The 11,185-nt window shown below is 51.6% G+C and overlaps 1 protein-coding gene across 1 annotated transcript in view; it reads right to left on the bottom strand.

Annotated features, from left to right (window-relative positions):
- Positions 1 to 1,024: 1,024 nt before the first annotated feature.
- Positions 1,025 to 11,185, bottom strand: part of kat6a (K(lysine) acetyltransferase 6A) — a gene marked incomplete at its 5' end in the record, with an annotated part of 44,541 nt that continues 34,380 nt past the window's right edge. Inside the window, 6 exons of the mRNA XM_080004115.1 lie at positions 1,025 to 6,173; positions 6,284 to 6,545; positions 7,641 to 8,312; positions 8,487 to 8,688; positions 9,904 to 10,135; positions 10,686 to 10,779. Coding sequence (XP_079860241.1) covers positions 2,644 to 6,173; positions 6,284 to 6,545; positions 7,641 to 8,312; positions 8,487 to 8,688; positions 9,904 to 10,135; positions 10,686 to 10,779 — 4,992 coding nt within the window. The 3' untranslated portion in view covers positions 1,025 to 2,643. The remainder of the gene's footprint in view (positions 6,174 to 6,283; positions 6,546 to 7,640; positions 8,313 to 8,486; positions 8,689 to 9,903; positions 10,136 to 10,685; positions 10,780 to 11,185) is intronic.

Below are 11,185 nucleotides of genomic sequence, written 5' to 3'. Positions count from 1 at the left end.
CTGAACACCTGTTCTTAGAAATAGCTGAGAAAAAGGTAATACCTGTTTTTGAATGGTTAAAATAAATGTTTCTTGTTGCCATCATACTTTGAAAGAACTTTGGAATAATCCAACTGTGATCTGGTTCCAATATATAGAATAGTCTACATCAAGTTAAACCAAACTCACTTTTGTACCATGCCCCGCGGTGCCGAAGCTCAGGTTATTTCTAGTGTTGCATCTATAAAGAACAATTCCCCTGGACAGCACTAGAACACTAATTATCCATCAATTTGAACGTACAGCTGTAATGTTTTCACGTCTGGCCTCTTCAGAAACGGCAAAATCCATCCCACGCACCAGTCCGAGGTGTCGTAACGAAAACGTAGAAAGCTCCCTGAAACATAAATGGCTCAACATAATTTATTTTCATTTTATGTTAAAATGTACAGAGTTCTTTGAAAGTACTTGCTAAGAAATAAAGAAAAGAAGAAAAATAAACGATTAAATGGAAATACATACAGGGACAAAATACAGGCGAGGCCTCCGAGCGCAGCTCAATCTTGACCGCGTGCCCCGCCCTCGCTCCTCTTTTATTTGACGCTCTTTCCTAGCTTACAACGAACAATGTACAATTACAAAGGATACAAAAATGGAAGCAATATAAACAGACAGAAATATACTGAGCTCATTTTTACATGCCTCTTAAATGTAAGGAAGTCATCCTATACACAGTTAAAAAAAACAAAAAAAGTAAAAAAAACAAAAAAAAAAACACTAAGTGACCTTTAGATATTTGTTTTTTCCCTTGTTTAAAATAGCATTAATATACTACACAAAGATAGAAAAAGCTCTATAGATGAGATGGAATGAAGAGGTTAAAGGCATCTTTAAAGTCACAAAAAGTGAGTGGTAGGTTGGTTTTTTATTATTTTTTTTTACATTTTGAATTTCTTAGTAATCATTACCCAAGAGTCGAAGCTAAAAAATATGTATTGTTTGTTTTCCTGAAACATAAGTGGGGGAAAAAATGACAGTACCAATATCAATGTCAGAATTTCCTTTTTATATTATAGAAAAAACATTTTCTCTACAATACGTTTTCTAAAGTCAAAAAGAGTCAGCTCGTGTCATAAAGAAAGCTGCCCAGTCTGATAAAATTCAGAGAAATAAACAAGCAGGAAAAAAAATAACAATAACAAAGTACAGAACAGAACCGACACACAAATAAAATATGAATCTTCAGGTTGAGAGAAAAACAAACAAAAAAAAAAAAAACCCCAAACAACTCCTCTTTTGACTTTGAATACTGGAACATGGATCGACAGGAAGTCATATTTTTTTTTACCCGTCTCGTTTTCAATGCCACAACCGGCGGGACCCCGTGCGCGTTCGACCCGCATCCCCCCTGCGGGGCCTCTTCTGGGAGGACCTCGCCATCAGGGGCGACGTGTCCATTGGCGAGTTAGCCAATAGGGAGTGCAGACGTTTACAGAAAAATACCAATTTTAAACAAGAGAACACCATTCAAAGCAGGCTCATTGACCTCTCTGGGGCCACGTACACTTACTGGAGAAGGGTGGTGGGATTGGCGTTTGGTAAGCAGAGGTTTCCTTGAAGAAAAACTATAAACTGGTGAACCGAAATGCTGCCCTTTTGTTCTGCAGTCCCCAAGCTGCCCAAGCGTGTGACATTTTTTTTTTTTTACAAACCATCTTGTCAGTGGAGTGTGATATGAATCGAGTTTTGAGTGTTGCACCTTCCTGTGTTCGCCACCAGGGGGAGACAGCCCATGGGGAAGTACCAGGATATTTACATCTAGAGGATTTAGCGCAGCAGTCTACGGTGAAAATGCTAAATGGGGGTGGGTGGGGGTGCATACTGTACTGATGGCGACACCCTCATCTTCTCTCCTGTTCTTTCGACGTGTTTTCCAAAAGCACACGGTCCAATCAGGAAGACAAGACTTTCTATAAACGGCCTCCGAACGCTGATGGGGGCGGATGCTCTGCGCTCATCTCGGAATGAGGGCAAGCCTTTCAGAGGGCGGTGGTTTCGGTAGTATGAGTGGATGTATGTATCGCCACTTCCAGAATGCCACGTATAAAGACCAAAGCATACAAGAGGTCGGACGACACAAGTTGTTTGAGAACAGTCAACGAAACAAAAGTGGAAATGATGCATCATGTTACAGAAAAAATAAAATAAAAATAAAAAAAATGAGTTCAACTACGATATTCTATCGTTTTCAAGGTAAGGCTTCCTATGTCAATTGATTCCTATTTCAAAAGATTGTGTTGGTTGGAAATGCTCAGTTTACCATTTTTTGTATTTTTTTTCCCCTCATTTAGCAGTTTGACAAGTCCGGTACTGTTGTGTTACGGCGGTTCGGTCCTCCAAGTCTTCCTGGTCCGGAGAAGGTGAAGACCAGGCGGAGGAGGCTCCTGGTCCCTGTGTGAACCCGTGTAGGCCTAGCCAAGGTCCGTGTACACATACACACACCCCATACCCCCATACACCCCTGACCCCATACACAGCCAGCTGGGAGGGGAGGTGGGAGAGAAGCCAGACTCAATGGAACCAAACGACAACGTAGAAAAACAGGAAACGCACCAGCGAGTGTCAGTTCTGGTCCCGTCACTGGCCAGTTTCCATCGCCGCTGCTCATCTGCTCATGTAAGGCGACTGTTTGGGAACGCCGGCGTAGCTGTGGTGGGAGGGACCCGTGTACATCATGTTGCCGTGGTGATTGGTCTGCATAGGCTGCTGCGGGTAGCCCTGTCCCCCCATCATGCCCATCTGCATCTGCATGGGGTACTGGGTGGGTTGGTTCATGTATGGGGGGTTGCCGTGGTAGCCGCTGTTCATCATGGGCTGGGGCATGCGGTATCCGGCCGACATGGCATTGAGCGGGGTCATGTTCATGGAGTTGTACGCGGCTGGCGTGGGCATGAGGTTGGGCATCATGCCACGCTGCACGGCCAGGGTACGCGGCGTGCCCTGCATGGCCACAGCCCCCGAGCTGCGACTGTACAGCTGCTGCTGGTGTGGGGCCGGCGCCAGCTGCTGGGTGGCCTTGGAGCGGATGGAGATGTGGCCCTTGACGGTGGCCATCTGGCCCTGGAGCCGCTGGGTGTGCGGCGGCGGAGGGAGGCCAATGTTGGCGGTGGACATGTTGCACTGCAGCTGCAGGGAGCCCAGATTCATGGAGCCAGAGCTGAGGTTGGGGGGGGGTGTCATGGTGGGCTGGCCCTGAGGCAGGGGAGGGTGCTGCGAGGGGGCCAGCTGGGCCAGCCCAGGGTTGGACAGGGAAACACTGGTGGCGTAGGAGGTGACTGAGGCCGAGTGAGAGTAGGGCATGGCATGGGGGTCCATGATGGTGTTTGTGAGCTGCTGGAGTTTGGCAAGGCTGAAGGTGGCGGAGGGCTGCGGGTAGCCCCCGCCTCCAAAGTCCTGGCCCATGCGCTCGTAAAGGCTGCGACCCCCGCCCCCACTCTCTGGGATCTCCATGATCATGGGCGTGGAGGCGAAGCCGTTACCCATGCTGCACTGGGACAAGGCCTGCTGCTGCTGCTGCTGCTGCTGCTGCTGTTGCTGCTGCTGCTGTTGCTGCTGCTGCTGCTGCTGTTGCTGCTGCTGTTGTTGCTGTTGCTGCTGCTGCTGCTGCTGCTGTTGCTGCTGCTGCTGCTGCTGCTGCTGCTGCTGTTGTTGTTGGGGCGGGGGTGGTGGTGCAGAGGGTGGGGGCTGAGAGTTGGGGGCCTGCTGTTGTTGGGGGGGCGGCTGCTGGGGAACCTTCTTCTGGGGCTGCTGCTGGTTCGTGCTGGGTGGCCGTTCGATCACCACGCAGCTCTGCGGGGACTTGATGCCACAGCTGGTGGTATTGGACGGGGGCGGCGGCGGCTGGGGCACCGTGTTTGCTGCTTTACTGCCGGCGGAACAGTTGTTGGGACCAGCTTGTTGGATGAGGCTACAGCTGCCCATAGCGAGCTGGGACCCCAGGGCACCGGCGGAGGATGTAAGGCCAGGGGCTGAGACAAAGGAACAGCTGCTGGCCTGTGACGATGAAGAGGAGGATGACGTGGCTGAGCCGGAGGAAGATGAGGCCGCCGCTGAAGAGGCAGCTGCCGCAGCCGCGGCGGCCGACATGCATCCTCCGTTCCCACCACTCCCCGTCCCATTTCCGCCGCCGCCCATGGTAGAGTCGTAGCTGCTGGGGTTCTCATAGTTCTCGGTGGTGCTCTCAATGCTGCCCAGGTCGCTGAAGCCACTGTCCACCACCTGCTGTGAGTGGTCAGAGACTGACGGAACGTCCATCATCGGCGACGTCTCCATGTTCTGCTGTGAGGGGGCCAACAGGGAACTTGGGTGCTCAGGGGTGATCTGGGTGTAGACCCCGCCACCTCCACCCCCGCTAGCCCCCGCAATGGTTGGGCCGGGGGTACCCCCCCTCTGAGGAGGGGGCCCCGCATCCATCATCGTGGAGGGCAGACCGGGGCTATTGACAGAGCGCACCGACTGGCTGGGCAGTGGGGGCAGGGGCGGGTTGGGCGGGGAGCTGCTGTGCTGCGAGGGGCCGCAGTCTTCCACCAGGGCCAGTGCGGCTGCCGCCTCTTCCTCCGTCTCCCCTGTGTGGCTGTAGCTCTGCAGGGTGCGGCAGGCAGCCAGCGTCTCCTCGCAGTCCTGGTAGGCGCCATGGTGTGAGTGTGCCTCAGGCTCTTCGTCCTGTGCCTCCCCCTGCGTGAGGGACTGCACCGCCTGCACTGTCTCAAGGTCCAGCTCGTTGGAGTGCGGGTGGTGTACGTGGTGGGGGTGGCCCAGCTCTTCTTTGAAGTCAGGGTGCTGGTGGGGGTGAGGTTGGGAGTGCGGGTGTTGGTGGGGGTGCTGGGGCTCCATAAGCAGCGTGACAGCCTTGTCCTCCGGGCGGAGTGGTGGCAGTTCTGCAGGCTCGGGAGGGACGGAGATTGAGGTGACTGTCTCCACCGCAGCAGCAGCTGCCGCGGACTCCTCCTGCTCCCTGCGCCGCCTCTCCTCTTGCTGGGGGTCCGCCGAGGGGGGCCGGCACTTCACCTCCTGCGGCTCCTCGTCAGCCTCCTCCTCCTCCTCCTCCTCCTCCCCCTCCTCCTCCTCCTCTTCCTCCTCCTCCTCCTCCTCCTCCTCTTCCTCCTGCTTGCTTACGTAGTCCCGAGCCACACTGTCCTGCACGTCTAAAAAAGCTTGCTCTCCGCCTTGGGGCTCTTCTTTGACGGGGGGAGAGCTGCTCTGGAAGGGCGGCTCTTCCTCCTCTTCTTCATCCTCCTCCTCTTCCTCAGAATCTGGACTCTTCCCCTTCTTGCTGTTGCTCTTTTCCTCGAGGCGGCCATCCCCTTCGTCATCCGCGTCGTGATCCTCACTGCGTCTGCTGCCAGAGCCCGCCACAGCAACCGGCCGCCTTCCGCCGCGTTCTTCGTCCTCCCTCTCCTCCTCCTCCTCCTCCTCCTCCTCATACTCCCCCCTGTCTGCCACGTCCCCCTCCTGGGGCCGGGACTGGGGAGCCCGGGGCCCTGAGGCAGACGAGAGGGAGGACGATGTGGAAAGCAGTGCACGAGAGGGCGGGCGGTCAGGCTTGCCATTGTCCCACGCCCTCTGGGTGTCCTCATCCTCCTCCTCGTCATCCTCATCTTCCTCCTCCTCCGGCTCAGAGACGGGCGCCGGCTTGGGGGCGGGGAGTGGTGGCTGGCGGAGGGCGGGTTTCTTGGGCGGTCTCCCGCGCCTCTTGGGGACCTTCTGCTCAGTGGGCTTGGGTGGGAAGTCTTCTTCCTCCTCAGAGTCTTGTGGCTGCTTGCCACCATCGGCTCTACAGAGCTGCTTACGGCCACGTTCCTCTGCCCGCTCCAGCTGCTGCTGCCGCTCCTGCCGCTCAGCCTCCTCCTGCGCCCGCTGCAGGTACCAGCTCCGGGGCTTGCGGCCGGGCTTCATTTTGATCTTTTGAGGCTGGGGGTCCCTGGATCGAGCCTGGCTCTCTGCGGCCATCCGCTGGTTGGGCCCACTGCCCGGCGGCCTCCCGGGGCCCCTCTTCTTCCAGTGCAGCGGTTTGCGGCTCTTGCCCTTGGGCCATCCTTTCTTCTTCTTGACCGGAGCCTCCTGGTTCTGCGCTGAGGCCTCAGAGTGACCTGCTGGCAGCGCCGCCACGGGTTTCAGCACGGGGGTCTGGAAGTCTGGAGAAAATAAGCAGGAGACACAGAGGTTACGTACAGCTTCATATTTCCGCCCACCATTTTGTAACAAGCAAACAATCAAGGATCACTGAAGTTAGTGATCTTCTTACCGTCTTCCTCGGACTCGGTGAGGTTGGAGCGCCGGCTCCTCTTGGGTGCCGGGTCAGAGAGTCTGATGGTCGAGCGGGCTGGAGGGTAGCGGCGGAGGGGGTGGCCTAGGGGGGTCTCCTCCTCCAACCGGGGCATGGGCCGCTCCGAGTCAGAGTCCACGAAGGGCTCGTCAAGGACCTCGGTGGTCTCCGAGATGGTCTCGGTCACCACACTGCTGTGGGGATGGCTTTGCCTGCGGATGCGTCGCTTCCTTAAGGGCTTCTGGGCGAGAGACACCAAGGAGTATTAGACATGGCTGTTCCATCAGCAGGGTAAAGCTTCACTATCAATTTTAGAAGATCCAATGGTTTAAGGGACAGGTCCTGACAATAACTTGTAAGTTGTTGCTTTAGGGTTGGCACGGTTATCGGTGTAACACAGTGTATAAGGGTGTACACAGATTACATTACTTGCCCACTGCCCCCACCGTCGTTTAGCTTTTTTTTTTATAGAAATAAAACCAAAATAAAAACATTTAGCTGGTTTTCTTGCCGATGTTCATCAAATGAAAAAAAAAATTGAATTTGTAAAATACTAACCGAGTTATCAATACTTAGTCAGACGCTATAAAAGTGAAAGTCTCTGCTTGTACACACAACAGAGTTGCAGAACAGTCTGCTTATCACGGGAGGAGAGGAGTGAAGGCTACAGGGGACCTTAGATCAGGTATAGATCTGGACCTGTCTCCCCCCGCCCTGTAAAATATATGGTGTTGTCATGACTTTATTAACAGGTGGGAAAAATTCCTCACCGTGGCATCCCTAGGTTACTTCTTAACTTAACAACTTCTCGAACATGTGGCAGCCATGCATCAGCTTTTGGTTGCCAAATTTTAATCATTTAATATTATGTAATTATGATCCTATACCTATTATGTATTTCTTTTCCTTTTTCATTTCATTAATTTATGTTATTTATTTTCTTTTAAATTATTTATTTTTACCTATTTCATGTTTACTTTACAGACGGCGAGATATACTGCTGGTTTTTTAAACATAACATGGTTGACAATGGCGCTAATCTGGTTGCTCCAGGCCACTGTTATTGTCAAGCCCTGAGGGGCCTATAATAAAGCAAGTGCACACATCCAGAGTTCTCGAGTCCTGCATTCCTTAAGTATGTATTAAAGGCTCTGTGATCAGCCTTCCCTCAAAGAAATCAACATGCCAGTGATTCTAGAAACTGGAAGTTAACTAAATAAACTTCATCTAGCTGGCTGATGCTCTGACGCTAGAAAAACGAACAAATTTGGAACTTTTTAATCAACTTCTAAAGCAGGATACAGCACATAACAGGTAACACCCGGCCATTCCTCACCTTGCACTTGAGCCCCATGGCGGGCTTGGTGAGGATGGGCGGGGAGCATGTGCCCCTCTCCTCGTCTTCCTCGTCTTCTTCATCGTCATCCTCATCCTCTTCACTGCTTTCGCTGAAACAGCTCTTCCTGACTGGTGGAGGTTCGGGGAGCCGGTGACCCAGGGCCAGCTGCACGAGCCCATCGCCTGGCCCCTCCCTCAGCCTGGGCTTGGGGCCCCTCTTTTTCCTTGGCGGGCGACCCCGGCGCGGGGGGTTAACGGAAGCGTGCCGGGCCATGTCCAGTGGGTGGAGGGCCTGTCTGTCCAGGGAGAAGAGGGATGGGGGGCCGGATGCTGTGGTCTTTCCCTCGTCCCCCACGTCATCGTCCTCGTCGTCCTCTGCTTCCGCTGGCACCGGCAGCCGGCTCTTGGGCAGCCGCCCCACCCGCGGGCCGTCCTTCACTTTCCCCCAGGGCCAATTCTTCGGCGGGCGGCCCCGAGGCCTGCGCTCCCCGTTGGTCGGGAGGGGGGTGGGGCGGGACTCTGGCACGGTGGGCAGGCAGCGGACGGGAGACGAGGCAGGCGAGCTTTGGCTCATCGGGAACCCTGGAAAGCATTTCCTCTCCTCCTCTTCCTCGCCCCGCTGTTGGCGTAGGTGCCAGGTGAGCAGCGACACCTTGGGGCCAGGTTTGATCTGTTTACACAAAAGCAGGAGCGCGATGAGAACTTGAGACAGCCAGAAGATCAGAGCTGGACACGAAACAACTACTTCCTAACCGAGTTTTTAAATCATCTATAGATTAAATGCGCTCTTTTGAAAAGGGATGAAAAATCAGACAATCACTTTCAAGCGACAGCATTCATTTACCTCTTCGCGGCAGTTGTCCTCTGCCTCATCATCCTCCTCCTCCTCTTCGTCATCGTCCTCCTCAGCATCGGACACCACGGTGTTGGTGACGATGACGGGGGTCCAGCGGAGACATTCAGGGTCTACATCCAACTGCCGCGGTCGGGCCTTGAGTCGGACCATGTGGTTGGACACCAGCTTTTCCCTCCGCACCAGCACCAGCCTGAGGAAACAAACAATACAAAGTGTCAATCAGAGTCACGTGTCCAGTTGGGTGAGATGGATAAGATGGTAGGTTTTGGCGATTGGCCAAATTCCAATGGATTGACGATTCTATCTGGGGGAGGGGGGTGCGCATAGGACGCAATGTAATGCGCCAAATGCAGTCCCACCACTACAGAAGTGAAGGATTTATTATTTACAAGTATTTACACGAAAACATCTGGTTTTTACTAAACTTGGTAAGTCCCATAGCAATGGAAAGCGAGACAGTGACAGAGGGGACACGTGTTTTTGGTTTTTTTTTGGATCAGGACGGAACGGCGGTTTTATACAATAAGGAAAAAGAACTAAATAAATATATCTAAAATAAAAACACAGACAAACCAGCATGGGAGTCAGGAACCGGCGTGGTGTGCGCGGCACATCGCTGACTGGAGGAGAAATTTTAAAAACTAAAAATCTCATAATTCTCTAGTTAGGTTTATATTTTTTATTTTCAGAAAGAAACTAAGGAAACAAAATAAATCTAAATCTTTTTCTGCAAGATTATATTATATATTGTCATATTATAATCACAATATATTAGATTTGCAGAGAGCGGGGAAGTGAGATCCAATCACAAGTGGTCTCTCGAGACGCATTCCAATGGCAGGTGTAAACTAAAGTCGTTGTTACATTCCATTTCTGTGGTCCTAGTTGATTCAGACAGTACACTTCACAATGAGGGTTAGAAGAACACAAAGCCATGATAACGAGAGGGAAACCATCACAGTATTTTTTGTTGCACGTGCAATACAAGAACACTTTTACACAATGAACATTACAAAAATAATCAATAATAAATCTAAGAACTGCTCTGAGTGGAGAGGGAGAGAGCGGAGAGCCTCTCCACTCTCTCCCTCTGCCCCTTCCCTTCCTCTCTCATTTCCGAGCAAGGGATCCGTTTCAGAACACGGTACACTGCATTTACACCGTTTCAATACTCTGCTTTTTCCTGGCGGATAATAATTATTTTTTTAATCATCTGTCATCTGTCACAATTAAAACGTTTTATGTTTGACATTTAAATCGTCATTCTGCCAAAGCCTATAAAACGGCAAGATTAAAAAAAGGACTCCAACTAACTAAGTCTATAATGATCAACACAAGAAATAGATAAGAAGTCAGTATCTCAATATCCTCAACATCGGCCGGTCCTGGAGGTGGCGAGTCTGACCTTTCGCCTCGCTGCTCCAGCATGCTGAGGCTGTGCAGGGTGGCGGTGATGTCCTGCGGGCAGATCCCCGTTAGCTTGCTGAGGTGGCGAATCGTGAGCTGCCGGTCGCGCACCTGGTCCAGGCACTCCAGCACCACGCTGCGCCAGTAGGCCATGTAGGACAGGCGGCCCAAGTCCGACAGGGGCTTCTCCGGTGAGCCGGGCTGGCCCTCACGCTTGGAGAGCAGGTAGCCTGAGGCACAGGGCGAGGGGGCCAGTTGGCAACATGTTCAGATACAATCGGGGCAAATTCTATTTAAGACATTTTAAAGTGGAAACCCATGAGATCATCCGTGTTGGGTGGATTACACTGTAAGTCCCAGAATTCCGTTCAAAATTTCCAACGTTTTTTTCTGTGCTGAAATGTTGGCAATTTACATGATGCAAAATATGTTAATGTAACAACATAGAATCATATCTAAGTAGTAAGTCTTTGTACTGAATTTGAAACCTGAGATCCGGCTCAATACCAGGCCCTATTACTGTCCCTTTAGACAGATTTCTGCTGTAATTGTCTGTGTCAGTGGGTTTAGTGGAATTAACTCCATTGAGGAATCGTTGACTGATAAACGTTTGGCGGTGACTGGGCAGTCTGTGATGTACCTATCACAGGGTTCATTCTGATATTACAAAATGAAATTTGTGACGACAAAATTCAAACAATTAAAGTACCTCAAGGACCTGGTAAGAACCCTGGTATTAAAACGAGTCTATGTAGAGCTGCCGAGTCACTTTTTACTCACTGAAGTCGATGAGGAAGCGCCCGTAGCCTCTGCGCTGGTACTGAGGGAGAATCATAATGCAGGACACGTTGTACTTCTGTTGACAGTGTTTCTCCTGCAGAAAGGGACACACACACACACACACACACACACACACACACACACACACACACACACACACACACACACACACACACACACACACACACACACACACACACACACACACACACACACAGATGCTTACTGTATTTTGCAAGTCTACATGGGAACTAATTGCTGTGTTTTTTTCACCACATATTAACAGGAGCACCTTTACCAGCACCCTGCACAGAGGTGAAAGGATACTGTCACATACAGCTTTCATCTCGAAAGAGAAAATAAGGCACAGAGGAATCGGCCTGATGCTGAGCGTTTCAATTTTTGTTTAATTGGAATGCATATTTTCCCGCTTTCCATTCAAACTGCTCCCCCCGAGCATGAGACGGTCTATTAAACCTAGCTAATGTGCTGAGGTTCCG

The sequence above is a fragment of the Zeus faber genome, assembly GCF_960531495.2.
Source record: "Zeus faber genome assembly, chromosome: 7".
NCBI lineage: Eukaryota > Metazoa > Chordata > Actinopteri > Zeiformes > Zeidae > Zeus > Zeus faber.
The sequence above is the reverse complement of the archived record's forward strand: the minus strand, read 5'-3'. Positions and strand labels throughout refer to the sequence as shown.